At 33.7% G+C, this 13228-nt stretch overlaps 1 protein-coding gene across 2 annotated transcripts in view; it reads left to right on the top strand.

Moving 5' to 3' along the window:
• WASF1 (WAS protein family, member 1) overlaps positions 1-13228 on the top strand; it is a 73953-nt gene that overhangs the window by 34004 nt on the left and 26721 nt on the right. For both annotated transcript variants that reach the window (XM_012651199.1, XM_012651200.1), the window contains one exon: positions 12836-12996. In XM_012651199.1, coding sequence (XP_012506653.1) covers positions 12864-12996 — 133 coding nt within the window. In that variant the 5' untranslated portion in view covers positions 12836-12863. The remainder of the gene's footprint in view (positions 1-12835; positions 12997-13228) is intronic.

Genomic DNA, 13228 nt, shown 5'->3' with positions numbered 1-13228 from the left:
AGATACTTTCTTATAATATGTAATTACCTTACTGGTTCAAACCATGACTGTATCAATATATTTTAGGTATTTCCCTGAGGAATACCTAATTTATCTTTTCTAAAGGAAATAAATAAATTACTTGGTTCATTCTCTTCCACTTCAATAATAAAAGCTATTTTTAAGTCTTGTGTTTCTGTGTGTTATTGTTAAGTACTTTAGAACACGAAGCGTTCTTTTAGAAGTATTCATTCCCATCAGTATTATATCTGTGTGATGTTGTATTATATTAGGTATATAGACAAAAAAATAGAAACATTGAAAAATATGGTGGAAAAAGTAGACTTAAAAAAAAGAGAGACCTTAGTCTCTCTGCCTGTCAGTCCATTTTCTTTGCCATCATTCAAATAGTTTGTACAAACTCACTTTCTCTAACATTTTTCCACATATAGAAAAGGAGAATTCACAGCTTCTCCTGAATTTACTTTTGGAACTCAAAAGAATCCCTCTAATTTTTTAGTACAAAGGTACCGTCAACTCTTCCCATCCTCCTTAAAACAAACTTATGTATATTATTTTCCTATTTAAATATAAGCAGAATATAGCTTATCAAATGTTTTTTATAATATTCTATTAACTCTAATGGACTATTTGTAGTTGTATCTCACTATAATTTTAATCTGCATTTTTCTATCCTTGTCAAAGCTACCCCTATGAAAACTTAGATTTTTTTTTTTGGTGATAATTACGGAATGTAGGAAGTATTGTTTTTATAGCATGTAAAAGATTTTATCTACTTATTGTTTATTTCCTAGAAAGGATTAAATCAAGAGTAATACATTAATATTTTATTATAATATTATTCAAAGGCCAAAGATTTTAGATTAAAATTTTTAATAGACTAAATGAAACTTTAGAATAAAATGTGGTTGATCTTGCTTAGATCATCAAATTATTAGTGTATAATATCAAGTGTTAGCAAGGATGCCAAACAGCTGGAACTCTCCTAAGTTGTTGGTGGGGGTATAAATTGGCTCAAGCACTTTGAAAAGTATTTGACAGTATTTACTAAAGCTGTACATATGTATGTGTATATATACCCTATGACCCAGTGGTTTACTCTCTCCAGTCATTCCACATTTACTCCATATTACACAGTCAAATCTCTTTAAGATAAAATGTTTGTTATCTTCTGCTCCTTTTTAAGAAGACTTATTCTTCACTGAATATCAAAGTTCAAAATCTTCAATTTGATTGCATGTTTTTGTTTATCTTTTATTCTTAACTCTGTGGTCCTTTCAAGCAAATTTCCTTATTTTTCCTCTCTTATTCTTAAAATATTCTCTCTCCTTGCCATTTTATCCGTCATGGACATCAGTGTTGTTCAGTAAAACTTTGTGTAGTAATGGTAGTGTTCTGTAATTATCCTGCCTAATATAGCAGCTACAGACCACGTGTGGCTATTGAGTACTTGAAATGTGGCTAGTGTGACTGAGGAACTGATTTTTAAAATATTTACTTAAATTTAATTTAACTATATGTGGCTAGCAGTTAATGTATTAGATAGCACAGATCTATATAAATGTCTTTCTTAATTTCTTTAGCTTGTTTTGATTTCATTCTCTCTGCATACCTTATAATTTTTCTTAGCCTACTTTAGACTTTAGCCATGTTAATTTTTTTAAATTTTTGATATGTATCTTTGCTTTCTGATTATTTTGTAAGCTTCTGGGTGGTAAAGCTATTTTATTTCTTTTATATCCCTTTCACTATCTATGTTTTAATCATAACATGTAATCTACAAATATTTACTCAAGGAGGCAATCATGTGGGAATTGGGGAACATTATTTGGAGCTTCAAAATACCATTGAAAATCTTTTAGTGTATTGTGAAATTTGTCAAGAACACAAAATGGATTTAAAAACAGTAACACATTAAGAGTAGAACAAGCAGTAGATGCAAAATCTGGAAACTTAAAATCTGGTTTCAACTCTGCTATTAATTTTGTGAACTCGGAGAATTTTCTTGACTTTTTCAGGTAAGTTTGCTCATCTATGAAAATGAGATATGAATTAGTTGGTTTTTAATATTTCTTCCAGGCTAAGATTCTTTTAAAAATAGGCTTTTCTGAACTGAAATTAATAACAGTAAGGATTAATGTTGGCACTGCTTTTATTTTGTATTTTAAAAACATCCAGAAAGAGAAAAGTACATGTTGAAATACCCAGGTTTGAAATGGCAAACCAATCCTCTGCGTAGTGAAATGCCAAGATGACAAATTACGTAAAGATTTCATAAGACTATGAGTGGGCAAGAAAACAGTAAATGAGTTTCTTTGTAGCAAACAATGAATAAAACTAAAGAATAATAAATCATATTTATTTATTTTTCTTCCTTTTTTTAATTTCAACAGATGCGGGGGTATAAGTGGAGTTTTGTTACGTGGATATATTTTATAGTGGTGACTTTTGGGCATTTAATGTACCCATCACCAAAATAGTATACATTGTACCCAGTAGGTAATTTTCCATCTCTTATTCACTTCCCAACCCTCCCGCGTTTTGAGTCTCCAGTATCTGTTTAATACTATTCCACTCCGTATGACCATGAGTAGTCATAGTTTAGCTCCCATTTAAAAGTGAGAACATATATAAGACAGTATTTAAATGATTGTATATTCCAAGTAATTAGTTAGCAAATCCATGAATAAGATTCCGGAGAAAGTGTCAACATGTTATAATGAAGGAAATTCTGAATTGGAAGTCAGAACTGAGATTACTGTCCTTGCAATGCCAATAATTAGCTGTATTGTTTATATGCAGTAAAGTTTGAAAGGATATTTACTTCTGCATGCCATAGCGTGCACCTTCAGATCATAGCATAAACCCAAGAGAGTGCCCCTATGCTTTCAAAATACTTAGAAATAATTTCATTATGCCTCATAGAAATGAACTGGCATAATAAGTATGCTGTAAGTCTTCTTTGTTTTTTATCTTTCGAACTCACAAATTCATACTCGTTTGAACAGCTCATTTGATCCATTTCTCCAACCTTCCCAAATCCTTCCACAATACTCTAGAGAACTTCTGCCTCTGTGACCTGCAAACTTTTCTACAATTATATTCAACCTCTTCTCCAAACTTAAACCTTCCATCTCCTTGTTTTAACTAAAAACTGGCCTAAAATTGATTTCATACTCTCTTATGTGGAAGTACTATCTATAGCCATACATCCTGCATATATTAAGTTTGGAAAAGATCTTTGTTGCCTGATGCTGCTTCCAGACATTTTTTTCCTACTTTAAAATGAGTCAGAGAGTACTACCACTTCTATTGCTTAATATTCAATATCGGGGAGAAATTATCATAGTAGTATTTATTGTGCACTCACTATGTGCCAGGGACTTTTCTGAAACTGATACACGCTCTACATGTATTAATCATTTTAATTTTCACATCAAACCCTTGAGGTAGATGTTGTTATTATCCTCATTTTAAAGATGAGGAAGTAAAGGCACAGAGAAGTTAACTTGCCCAGGGTCTTACAAATAGTAAATAATGGAGCTGAGAAAGTAGTAAAATACTCTCATGTGTGGTGAGAATAAAAATTGTATAATCTTAGGGGAAGTAATTTGGAAATAACTACTTCAAAAGCCTTGAGTTTTTCGTATTCTAAGAAAATAACCAAAAACTTAGACAAAGATTTATATAATGAAAGTTTATCCCTTTTAAAATCAAAATTAAAACAAAAAAGTTTAAATAAAAATATTATTTTCTATACAAATCTGGAAGTCACCAAAACGTCTAGCATTAGGGAGTGTTAAATAAAGTATGGTATATCTTACAGACTATAGTGTTAGAATTAAAAAGTGTCTTCCCTGGTGTTTGTGAGGGTATGGAAATAAAAATGTTTAAAAATTTTTGGAAAGTTGATATTTTCAAAATTTTTAAGGCATATACTAACAGTTTGATACCAGCAGTTCTTCTGCTAGGAATTTATCTAATGGATATTTTTATTCAGATTGAATATAGTGAGATTGCAAGGAGTCAACAAAGATTCCATTATTTCTAACTTGGCTACTATTTGATAGAGCTGTTAACTAATATAAGAAATAAAGAGCCAGGTTTTTAATGGGGAAAAGAATTACTTTAGGTCTCATTGATTTTGAGGTTCATTCATAGGGAAGTTGAGTAAGAGATAACCAGCAAGTATTTGAAAATATGTATGCAGAGATGATAAGAGGCCTAGCCTGAAGGTGAGAGAAAAACTTAGGATTGGAAATATGTAAATTTTTCCATATCTTGGCATAAATCATGTGCAGGAGTCTGTGAGTAGGCTTGTTCTCATCTATGATGCATACTGATGTACTTTGCTACTTTTTAAAAGTATGTATTCTTCTATTTTGGTTGGTGAAAAGAATAGTTTTGTTTTCTTCAGTGAAGTTAAGCTTCAGAAAAGACATGATGCCTGAATCTAGTCTTGAACAATTAAGAATTCTCTGTAAGGATAAAAAAGTAAGAAGCATTCTAGGCAGAGAGCAGCATGAGAAAAGGCAGAACTGTAAAACAGCAAGGTGTATTCAGAGTGATTAGAGTATAAGGTAGGAAGATAGTGAGAAATGAGGCCAGACGAAGTGGGAAAGGGAAGGATAAATCCTGAAGAATCTGTACATCATGTTTGGATTTTATCCTGACAGCAAGAAACCATGGAATGGTTTGTTTTTGCAGGAGACGAACATTACCAGATTCAAAATTTTGATATTACAATAGGCCTTATCCATGGTTTTGCTTTCCCCAGGTTCAGTTATCCACGGTCAACTATGGTCCAAAAATATTAAACAGAAAATTCTAGAAATAAACAATTCATAACTTGTAAATTGTACACCATTCTGAGTGGCATATAATGACATCTTGTGCCGTCTCATTCCATCCTGCCTGGGATGTGAATCATTCCTTTGTTCAGCTATCCATGCTGCCCGTTAGTCATTGACATCATCTGCTCCTGACATTCAGCCATTGACATCATCATGGTTCAGTGATCCAAGATCAACTGAAGCAGATGATCCTCCTTCTGATATATTGTCAGAAGGTCAGTAGTAGACTAACACTGCATCACAATGCCTAAGTCATTCACCTCCCTTCATCTCATTAGGTAGGCATTTTATCATCTCACATCATCACAGTAAAGGTGAGCACAGTACTGTGAGTGGTAAAAACACCCTCAACATGTTTTTTCCCTCTGCTCTCACACCACAGCAACTATCAATCCAATGGGATGGATTAGTGAAAGTATAGTTGGAATGGCAGGAACAAACTCTTAAGAAAAGGAATACTTCTGTGATCAGTTGTGTGTGGCTTCTCCTCATACACCAAGCCAGCAATTAGTTCTGCAGTGGATACCAGCTGGTCCTCCAACTCAATTCTGACACTATCTACTGGAGATAGCATCAGGTTCCACAATGGAGGGCTCAGTCCCACAAGACTCTTCCCTTTTCAAGTACCAGTTGCAAGTCCGGGCCTCCAGAACTTCTGACTGATTGGCTTCAAGTTTGGGTTCCCATGAACCCCCACTTAGGGTTTGGTTAATTTGCCAGAGCCACTCACAGAACTCAGGGAAAAACTTCCATTTATCAATTTCTTATAAAGCATATTACAAAGAATACAGATGAAGAGATGCATAGGGTAGGGTATGGGGGAAGGGGCATGGAGCTTCCATGCCCTCCATGGGCAGGCCACTTTCCAGGAACCTCCACGTGTTTGGCTATCAGAAGTTCTCTGAACCCCGTCCTTTTGGGTTTTTATGGGGGCTTCATTACATAGGCATGATTGAGTAAATAAATGTCTAAAACTAAACTGATTATATTTCCTCTTCAAATCTAGGTAGGTATCATCTTCAATTCTGCCCTACCACTGCAGTCCCTATCTATATTAAAAACAAAATCAAGCCTTATTAATGCTAACCTCATTAACAGCTCTCACATTGTACCCTTCCTTTTCTATTCCAACTAATCATTTCTCACTTGGCAGTCTTACAGCTTCTGCCTGCCCTTCCATCTATACCACCACTCTCACTAATGGCCATTGGTGATCAACTTAACCTTCAGCCCTTCCCCCCTCCCCAGATATTGGGCGGGATGGGACTGAAAATCCCAATCGTCTAATCCTGCCTTGGTCTTTCAAGTGACCAAGGGGCTGCCAGCCCTCAGTCAATTATTAACATACAAAAAGACATCACTCTGGAAATTCTAAGGATTTTACAAACTATATGCCAGAAAAAGGGATTGAAGACCAAATGTATATTTCACAATATCACAAGTACAGTAAGATGTTTTGAGAGAAAGAGACCACATTCACATGACTTTTATTACAGTACATTGTTATAATTGTTCTATTTTATTAGTTATTAATTTCTTACTTGCCTAATTTATAAATTCAACGTTATCCATATATGTTGGATACCAGCTGGTATCCAACATATCCAGGAAAAAAGATAGTACATATGGGATTCAGTACTATCCGTGGTTTTAGGCATCCACTGGGAGTCTTGGAATATATCCCCCTCAGAAAAGGGGGGACTACTATGTTCTTAAAGCTGTGGTGTGGGATGAATTGGATTAGTGAGAGTGGTGGTATAGATGGAATGGCAGAGAGAAGCTGTAAGACTGCATCGATAGATAGGGACTGCAGTGGTAGGGCAGAATTGAAGATGATACCTAGATTTGAAGAGGAAATATAATGAGTTTAGTTTTGGACATACTGAACTTGAGAGATCTTACAGAACTTCCAAGTACAGATGTCCAGAAGATAGCTACATATTTACATCTGCAGCTTAGGAGAGAGATTCAAACTGGAGTTAAGAATTTCTAAGGTATTGAACAAATATATATTTAATTGTTTTTTTTTTTTTTTTTTGAGACAGGGTCTCGCTCTATTGCCCGGGCTAGAGTACAGTGGCATCATCATAGCTCATTGCAACCTCAAACTCCTGGGCTCAAGCATTCCTCCTGCCTCAGGAGTAGCTGGGAAGGTGCATGCCACCACACCCGGCTAATTTTTTTTATTTTTTGTAGAGACAGTGTCTCGCTGTGTTGCTCAGGCTGGTCTCAAACTCCTGGCCTCAAGTGTCCTCCCACCTTGGCTTCTCAAGTGCTGGGATAAGGCATGAGCCACTATGCCAGCCATATTTAACATTGTTTATGTGCCAAGCATGTAAGAGGTACCCAGTATACTGTGAGGAACAAAACAGAGGAGACAGAAATCAATCATGAAAATACAGAATTACAAACTGAGACAAGTGTTATAGGGAAAAATTACAGGTTGCTATGAGAGAATTTTAACAGAGGACTGGATCTAGTTGGAGCTGGGGATCAGGGAGTGCTCTCATTTGAGCTAAAATTTGAATAACAGGTAGGGATAAGGAAAATAGAGAATGTGGATGAGTAGAGTATCTTGGGCAGAAGGAACATTAGCTTTATGCCAATAAAGTATTCAAAGGTTAACAGACTGGGTTAAAGAAAAAGAAATGAAAAGGAAGTACCTAACTGTATTCTGTGAAGAGACATGTCTAAAACACAAGGATATAAGAAGGTTAAAAGGAAAATAATAGGAAAACTTTATCATGTAAACACAAACCAAAAGAAATCAGGTATAACTATATTAATGTCAAACAAAGTAGACTTTTAAGCAAAAAACTGTATTATTAGAGGTAAAGAAGGAATTTCATAATGGTAAATGTACCTAATAACATAATCTCAAAATACGTAAATCATGAGAATTTAACAAATCTACAGCCATAGTGGGAGATCTTAACACATCTCTCTGACAGAACCAGCAGATAAAAAATGAATACGACTGTAGAAGATTTGGGCACATTAGCAACTCTAACTAATGGACATGTGGAACATTATAACAACTAACAACAAAATGTACATTCTTTTTCAGTATGCTTGGAATGTTTATAAAAATTGACCGTATGTTGGAAAATAAAGTAAGTATAAATACATTTTACAGGGTTGAAGTCATATAGTGCATATTTTCTGATCACAATGCCATTAAGCTAGAAATTAATACAAAAACAAAAAACTTTTCAAGAACATTACATGAAAGAAAGATAATGGACCATTTTCTCTCATGGACATAAGTGTGAAAATACTAGCCATATTAACAAACCAAAACTAAATCCAGAAAAATATAAAAAAGAGATAATCTCCCTATTTTGCCATCAGCTGATTAGCAACCTTAACCCCATGTGCTACCTTAATTCCCCTTTGCCATGTAATGTAACATTCACAGATTCGAGGGAATAAGAAGGTGAGCAGCCTTGGGAGGCTATTATTCTGCCCACTTCATACATCTCAACAAAGTTGTGTTTATTCCAAAGATGCACAGTTGCTTAACAACAACAAAAAAATATAGTTCACTACATTAAAAAAATAAAAGTCACATGATTATCATAATAAATGTAGGAAAAACATTTGATATAATCAGCATCATTCATGATTTTTAAGTCTTAGCAAACTAAGAATAAAAAGGAACTTCCTTAATCTATTGGAAGGTGTTGGAAAAACAATAACAAAAACCCTATTGCAGACATCTTGTGAAATGTTGAATGCTTTCCCTTTGAGTTCAGGAAAAGACTAGAATGTTTGCTGTCATCACCTCTATTTCACCTTGTATTCAATGTTCTAGCTAGTGTGCTAAGGCAAGAAAGAGAAATAAAAGACAAAAGATGGATTAGAAAGGAAATAGTCACTATTCATATATGATATGATTGTGTACACTTAAAAATCCAAAATAATTAGGTTATTAGAGATTATTAGGAATATAGGGCCAATATTCAAAAATCAATTTATTTTCTGTATATGCAACAAAATAAAATTTAAATACATGCCATTTCCAGTATTATAAAAATCATTTACATACAAATCTAAGGATGTATAAGACTTCTATTCAGAAAACTGTAAAACATTATTGAGAGACATTTAAAAATCCTGAAATAATCGGAGCAATATGTTATTCACGGATAGAAAGAAATGTATAAATATCAGTACTTCCCAATATGATCTATAGATTTAATATAGTTCCAATCTAATTCTCAGTAGGGGAGTGTGTGTGTGTGAGACTTGATAATCTGATTCTACAAATTACATGGGAATACAAAAGGCTGAGAACAAATAGGACATTTGTGAAGAACAAGGTAGGAGATCTTACCCTGTTGGAAATCAAGATTTACTATAAAGTCCCACTAATTATTAATAAGATAGTGTGTCATTAACTCCAGGTTAGACAGAATAGTGGAATAGCATATAGCCCAAAATTGCATTTAAAAATAAATAGAAACTTGATTTATCACAATAGTGCCACTGTGGCTTCATGGGGAAAGAATGATCTTTTAAATGAGTGGTGCTAAAATAATACGTAAGAAACTTGATGCTATATCACAACATTCACAAAAATTAATCCCATGTCAATTACAGATTAAAAGTGCAAGACAAAGCAATAAAGCTAAGAGATAACATAGAATGTCATATATATGATCTTAGTGTAGAAAAAAATTTCAAAAACTGTGCTTTCATACTAAACCTAAAAGGAAAAGATTGATAAATTCCATCATATTGATTGTGAAAACTTCTGTTAATTAAAAGACATCATTAAGAGCGAAATATCAAGTGACAGAGGAGAATATATTTGTATCATTTATAACCTTCAGATGGTTCATATTCATTTGTTTCTACAAATCAGCCCTAATACAACAAAAATGGCAAATAGAAAATGGGCAAGAGCAGTGAACAGGCACTTCTCAAGAGAAAAATGCAAAAGACCAATAAACATAGGAAAAGCTGCTTAAATTCAGTAACTGGGGAAAGACAAAGCTATAATAAGTTGCCACAACATACCCCCTCAAGAATAGCTAGTATTTAGAAAATGACAGCATCAAGTTTTGTAAGGATGTGGGGCAGTAGCAGCCTCTTACACTGCTGAAAGGAGTATACATTGGTACAGTCACTTTTGGAACAGTTTGGCATCATTTCCTAAAGCTGAAGCTGTATATATCCTTAACTTGGCTATTTTCATAAAGTATTAATATATTTACAACAGAAATGTGTACACTAAGACACATGTACATGAATGTTTAGTATAGTGTTATGCATAATGGCCTTAAACTGGAAACAACTCATATTAACATTAGAATGAGTAAATAAATTGTGGTGTTGTCATACAGTGGAATTTTCTACAGCAATGAAAACACCTACATCTACACAAAGCAGTATGGATGAATGTTATAAATACCATGTGAAATAAAAAGGCAAGGTACATAGTATGTATTTTATTATTCCATTTACACAAGCGATCAAAACCATAGTGTTTAGAGTTGCTTGCATAAGTGGTGAAAACAGGAAGTAAAACAAGGAAATACTTATAAAATACTTAGGATTACCTTGGGGAAGAGGCAAGAAAGGATGATTGGGAAGAGGACCAAAGTGGAAGGGTTCTGGGGTCCAGACAATGTTTTATTTCTTATATAGGGTTACATGAGTGCTTAAATCATTGAGTTATACAGTTTTGTTTTATATGCTTTTTTCTGTATGTTTCATATTGCACAATTTAAAAAGATTTAAAATGTAGAGTGAATGCTGAACAAATAGGTCAGAGGAGACAAATTCGACACAAAAATTTGTTTTTAAAAGGATGTTGATAGGTAATACTTCAGTGCAATTAGATTTATCTAAAACGTCTTCATTTGGTAGTCATTAAAGCTCAGTAATTAATAAATAACTTCCTTTTGTAGTCATTGTTAACCGGTAGGTAAGTATAGTCAGTCAGTCCTCACTTTGCACAGTAGCGTGGGACTATACAAATGACCATACAAATTGAAACTATGCAAAATGATTTTAATCAATGGGAAAAATTATAATTGTTCTCTTTAAAAATTTTTGTCAAAACATTAAAAATTCTATTGTTAAAATATATAGGAAAATTTTAAAAAATAAAACATTTATGTGACACAATGTAATTTAAAACATAAAAACAATTAGAATTAGTGTTTTAATTCTTTGTAAAAAAAAATAATTATCAAGAGCAGTTTGAACAGTGCTTGCTGCTTTGTATAACTTAAAATAGCAGAGCTAACAGAGTGAGCATCTTTTCTGTGCCTTGGCAAATTGTCACACTTCTGTCTTCTAAATTTGGATCAGCTTCCAACATTGTATTAAATATTAATATCTTTTGCACTTTCAATGTTGTGAAGTAGCTCTGAGAGTCACTTTAAAGTTGTTTTGTTGGTTTTTTGTTTGTTCGTTTTTTTTGTGTGTGGTTTTTTTGGCTGGCATCACCTCCTGTGGAACATACTCCTTTTTTGTCACAACCACATTCCTCACTTACGTCTGTTAAGTTTGTCTTCACTAAGTTCTACTGACTGCACATCTAGAGGCTGTCCAATAGTGGCAGTAACAGCATTCCCACAGTCAGCTATTTCTTCTATTACTCCACTTATATTGATTGGATTTGAAGTTCATTTTCAGTGTTATCATTGTTTGTTTTTTTGCTATGCTTTTATCTTTGTTGGCCAATACCTCTTTCAGCTATCCATTTAGTAAAATTTCACATGGGTTTAGCATTGGGAGGCAAGAAGGCAACATGGATACGTGCTTTGCTGTCTGTGGATGAATTGAATAGCAAATGAGGCGTGACCAATCACCAACTGACTTTTAAAGAAGTCATTATTGGTCACTCATCATGATGTGCATCTCTTATTAACATAGTGATTCGTAGACAAAAGTGCTAGCTACAAAATTTGTATTCATGCAATTACTCACAGTTAAAATACTGTGGTAAGTGAAATTTGAACCATGTTGGGGAACTGGTGTATTTAACTAAACTCTGGTAGCTGAAATTTGTGCATATGGGAAACATGAAAAGTGGCGGCAACCTGTAATTCAAAGAAAGTTGAACTCTTTGATCAATTAAATAAAGATTTGGTAGGTTTTGATGAAATTGGAATATTTGATCTTTGAACTATTGAACATCTGATACATTTTATGTGGAAATGTAAATTTGATGCTACTCTCCCAGCTTCTTTAATCCTTTTAGGCACTTACTGAGGACCTCTCACACCAACTTTATAAAACAGAACTCCATTGTAGTCTCAGTGAAAACTTATTACAAGTAAGGAGAATAATTGTGATGGTGTGAATTCACCATGTAGCAACTGACATTGAAAGCAAGTTTTTAAAAAATATTTTATATAATGTTGATATTCTAATAATTGAAAATGAAACAAAGTTAATAAATCAATTTTGATTCTTTTAATCAGTTCTTCATTCAAGCAAATACAGTTGGCCTTTGAACAGAGTAGGTGTTAAGGGTACCAACCCCCTGCACAGTTGAAAATTCATGTATAACTTTTGACTCCCCCAAAACTTAACTACTAATAGTCTCCTGTTGATCAGCCTTACCAACAACATAAACAGTTGATTAGCACATTTGTATGTTATATGTATTATATACTGTATTCTTACTATAAAGTCAGCTGGAGAAAGAAAATGTTATTATGAAAATCATAAGGAAGAGAAAATATATTTACTGTTCATTAAGTGGAAGTGGATCATCATAAAGGTCTTGATCCTTGTCCTCTTCATGTTGAGTAGGCTGAAGAGGAGGAGGAAGAGGAGAGATTGGTCTTGCTGTCTCAGGGGTGGCAGAGGTGGAAGAAAATCCACATGTAAGTGGGCCCAGACAGTTCAAACCTGTGTTGTTCAAGGGTCAACTGCATTTTGTTCTTTAATATGAAAGATAGCATCTTACTCTGTGTTGGTTGAAATTGAATATTGTTAATTTATTTTTTGATTTCCTACAGGTGAACTGGCACAGGGGTTGATCTCAAGATGCCATTAGTCAAAAGAAACATCGATCCTAGACACTTGTGCCACACAGCACTGCCTAGAGGCATTAAGAATGAACTGGAATGCGTAACCAATATTTCCTTGGCAAATATAATTAGACAACTAAGTAGCCTGAGTAAGTATATATCAATTAAAAATATTACAAACCAGAATGTTATGCTTTAGACTGTTAAGAAGATGTGATTAATTTGGGGGGAACTATTTGGTGAGAAGCGAACAAAATTATCCTGAAAAATGTAGTCATTTTAAGTAAAATTAATGAGTTTTAGAGTAATTTCTTCTTGCCCTGAACTTTTCTTCTCAGAAAGAGAAATAAGGACAGAATCTTTTTTTTTTTTTTTTTTTTT

The sequence above is a fragment of the Propithecus coquereli genome, unplaced genomic scaffold (genome assembly GCF_000956105.1).
Source record: "Propithecus coquereli isolate 6110/MARCELLA unplaced genomic scaffold, Pcoq_1.0 Scaffold35, whole genome shotgun sequence".
Taxonomy (NCBI): Eukaryota; Metazoa; Chordata; class Mammalia; order Primates; family Indriidae; genus Propithecus; species Propithecus coquereli.
This window is presented reverse-complemented; position numbering and strand designations above follow the sequence as displayed.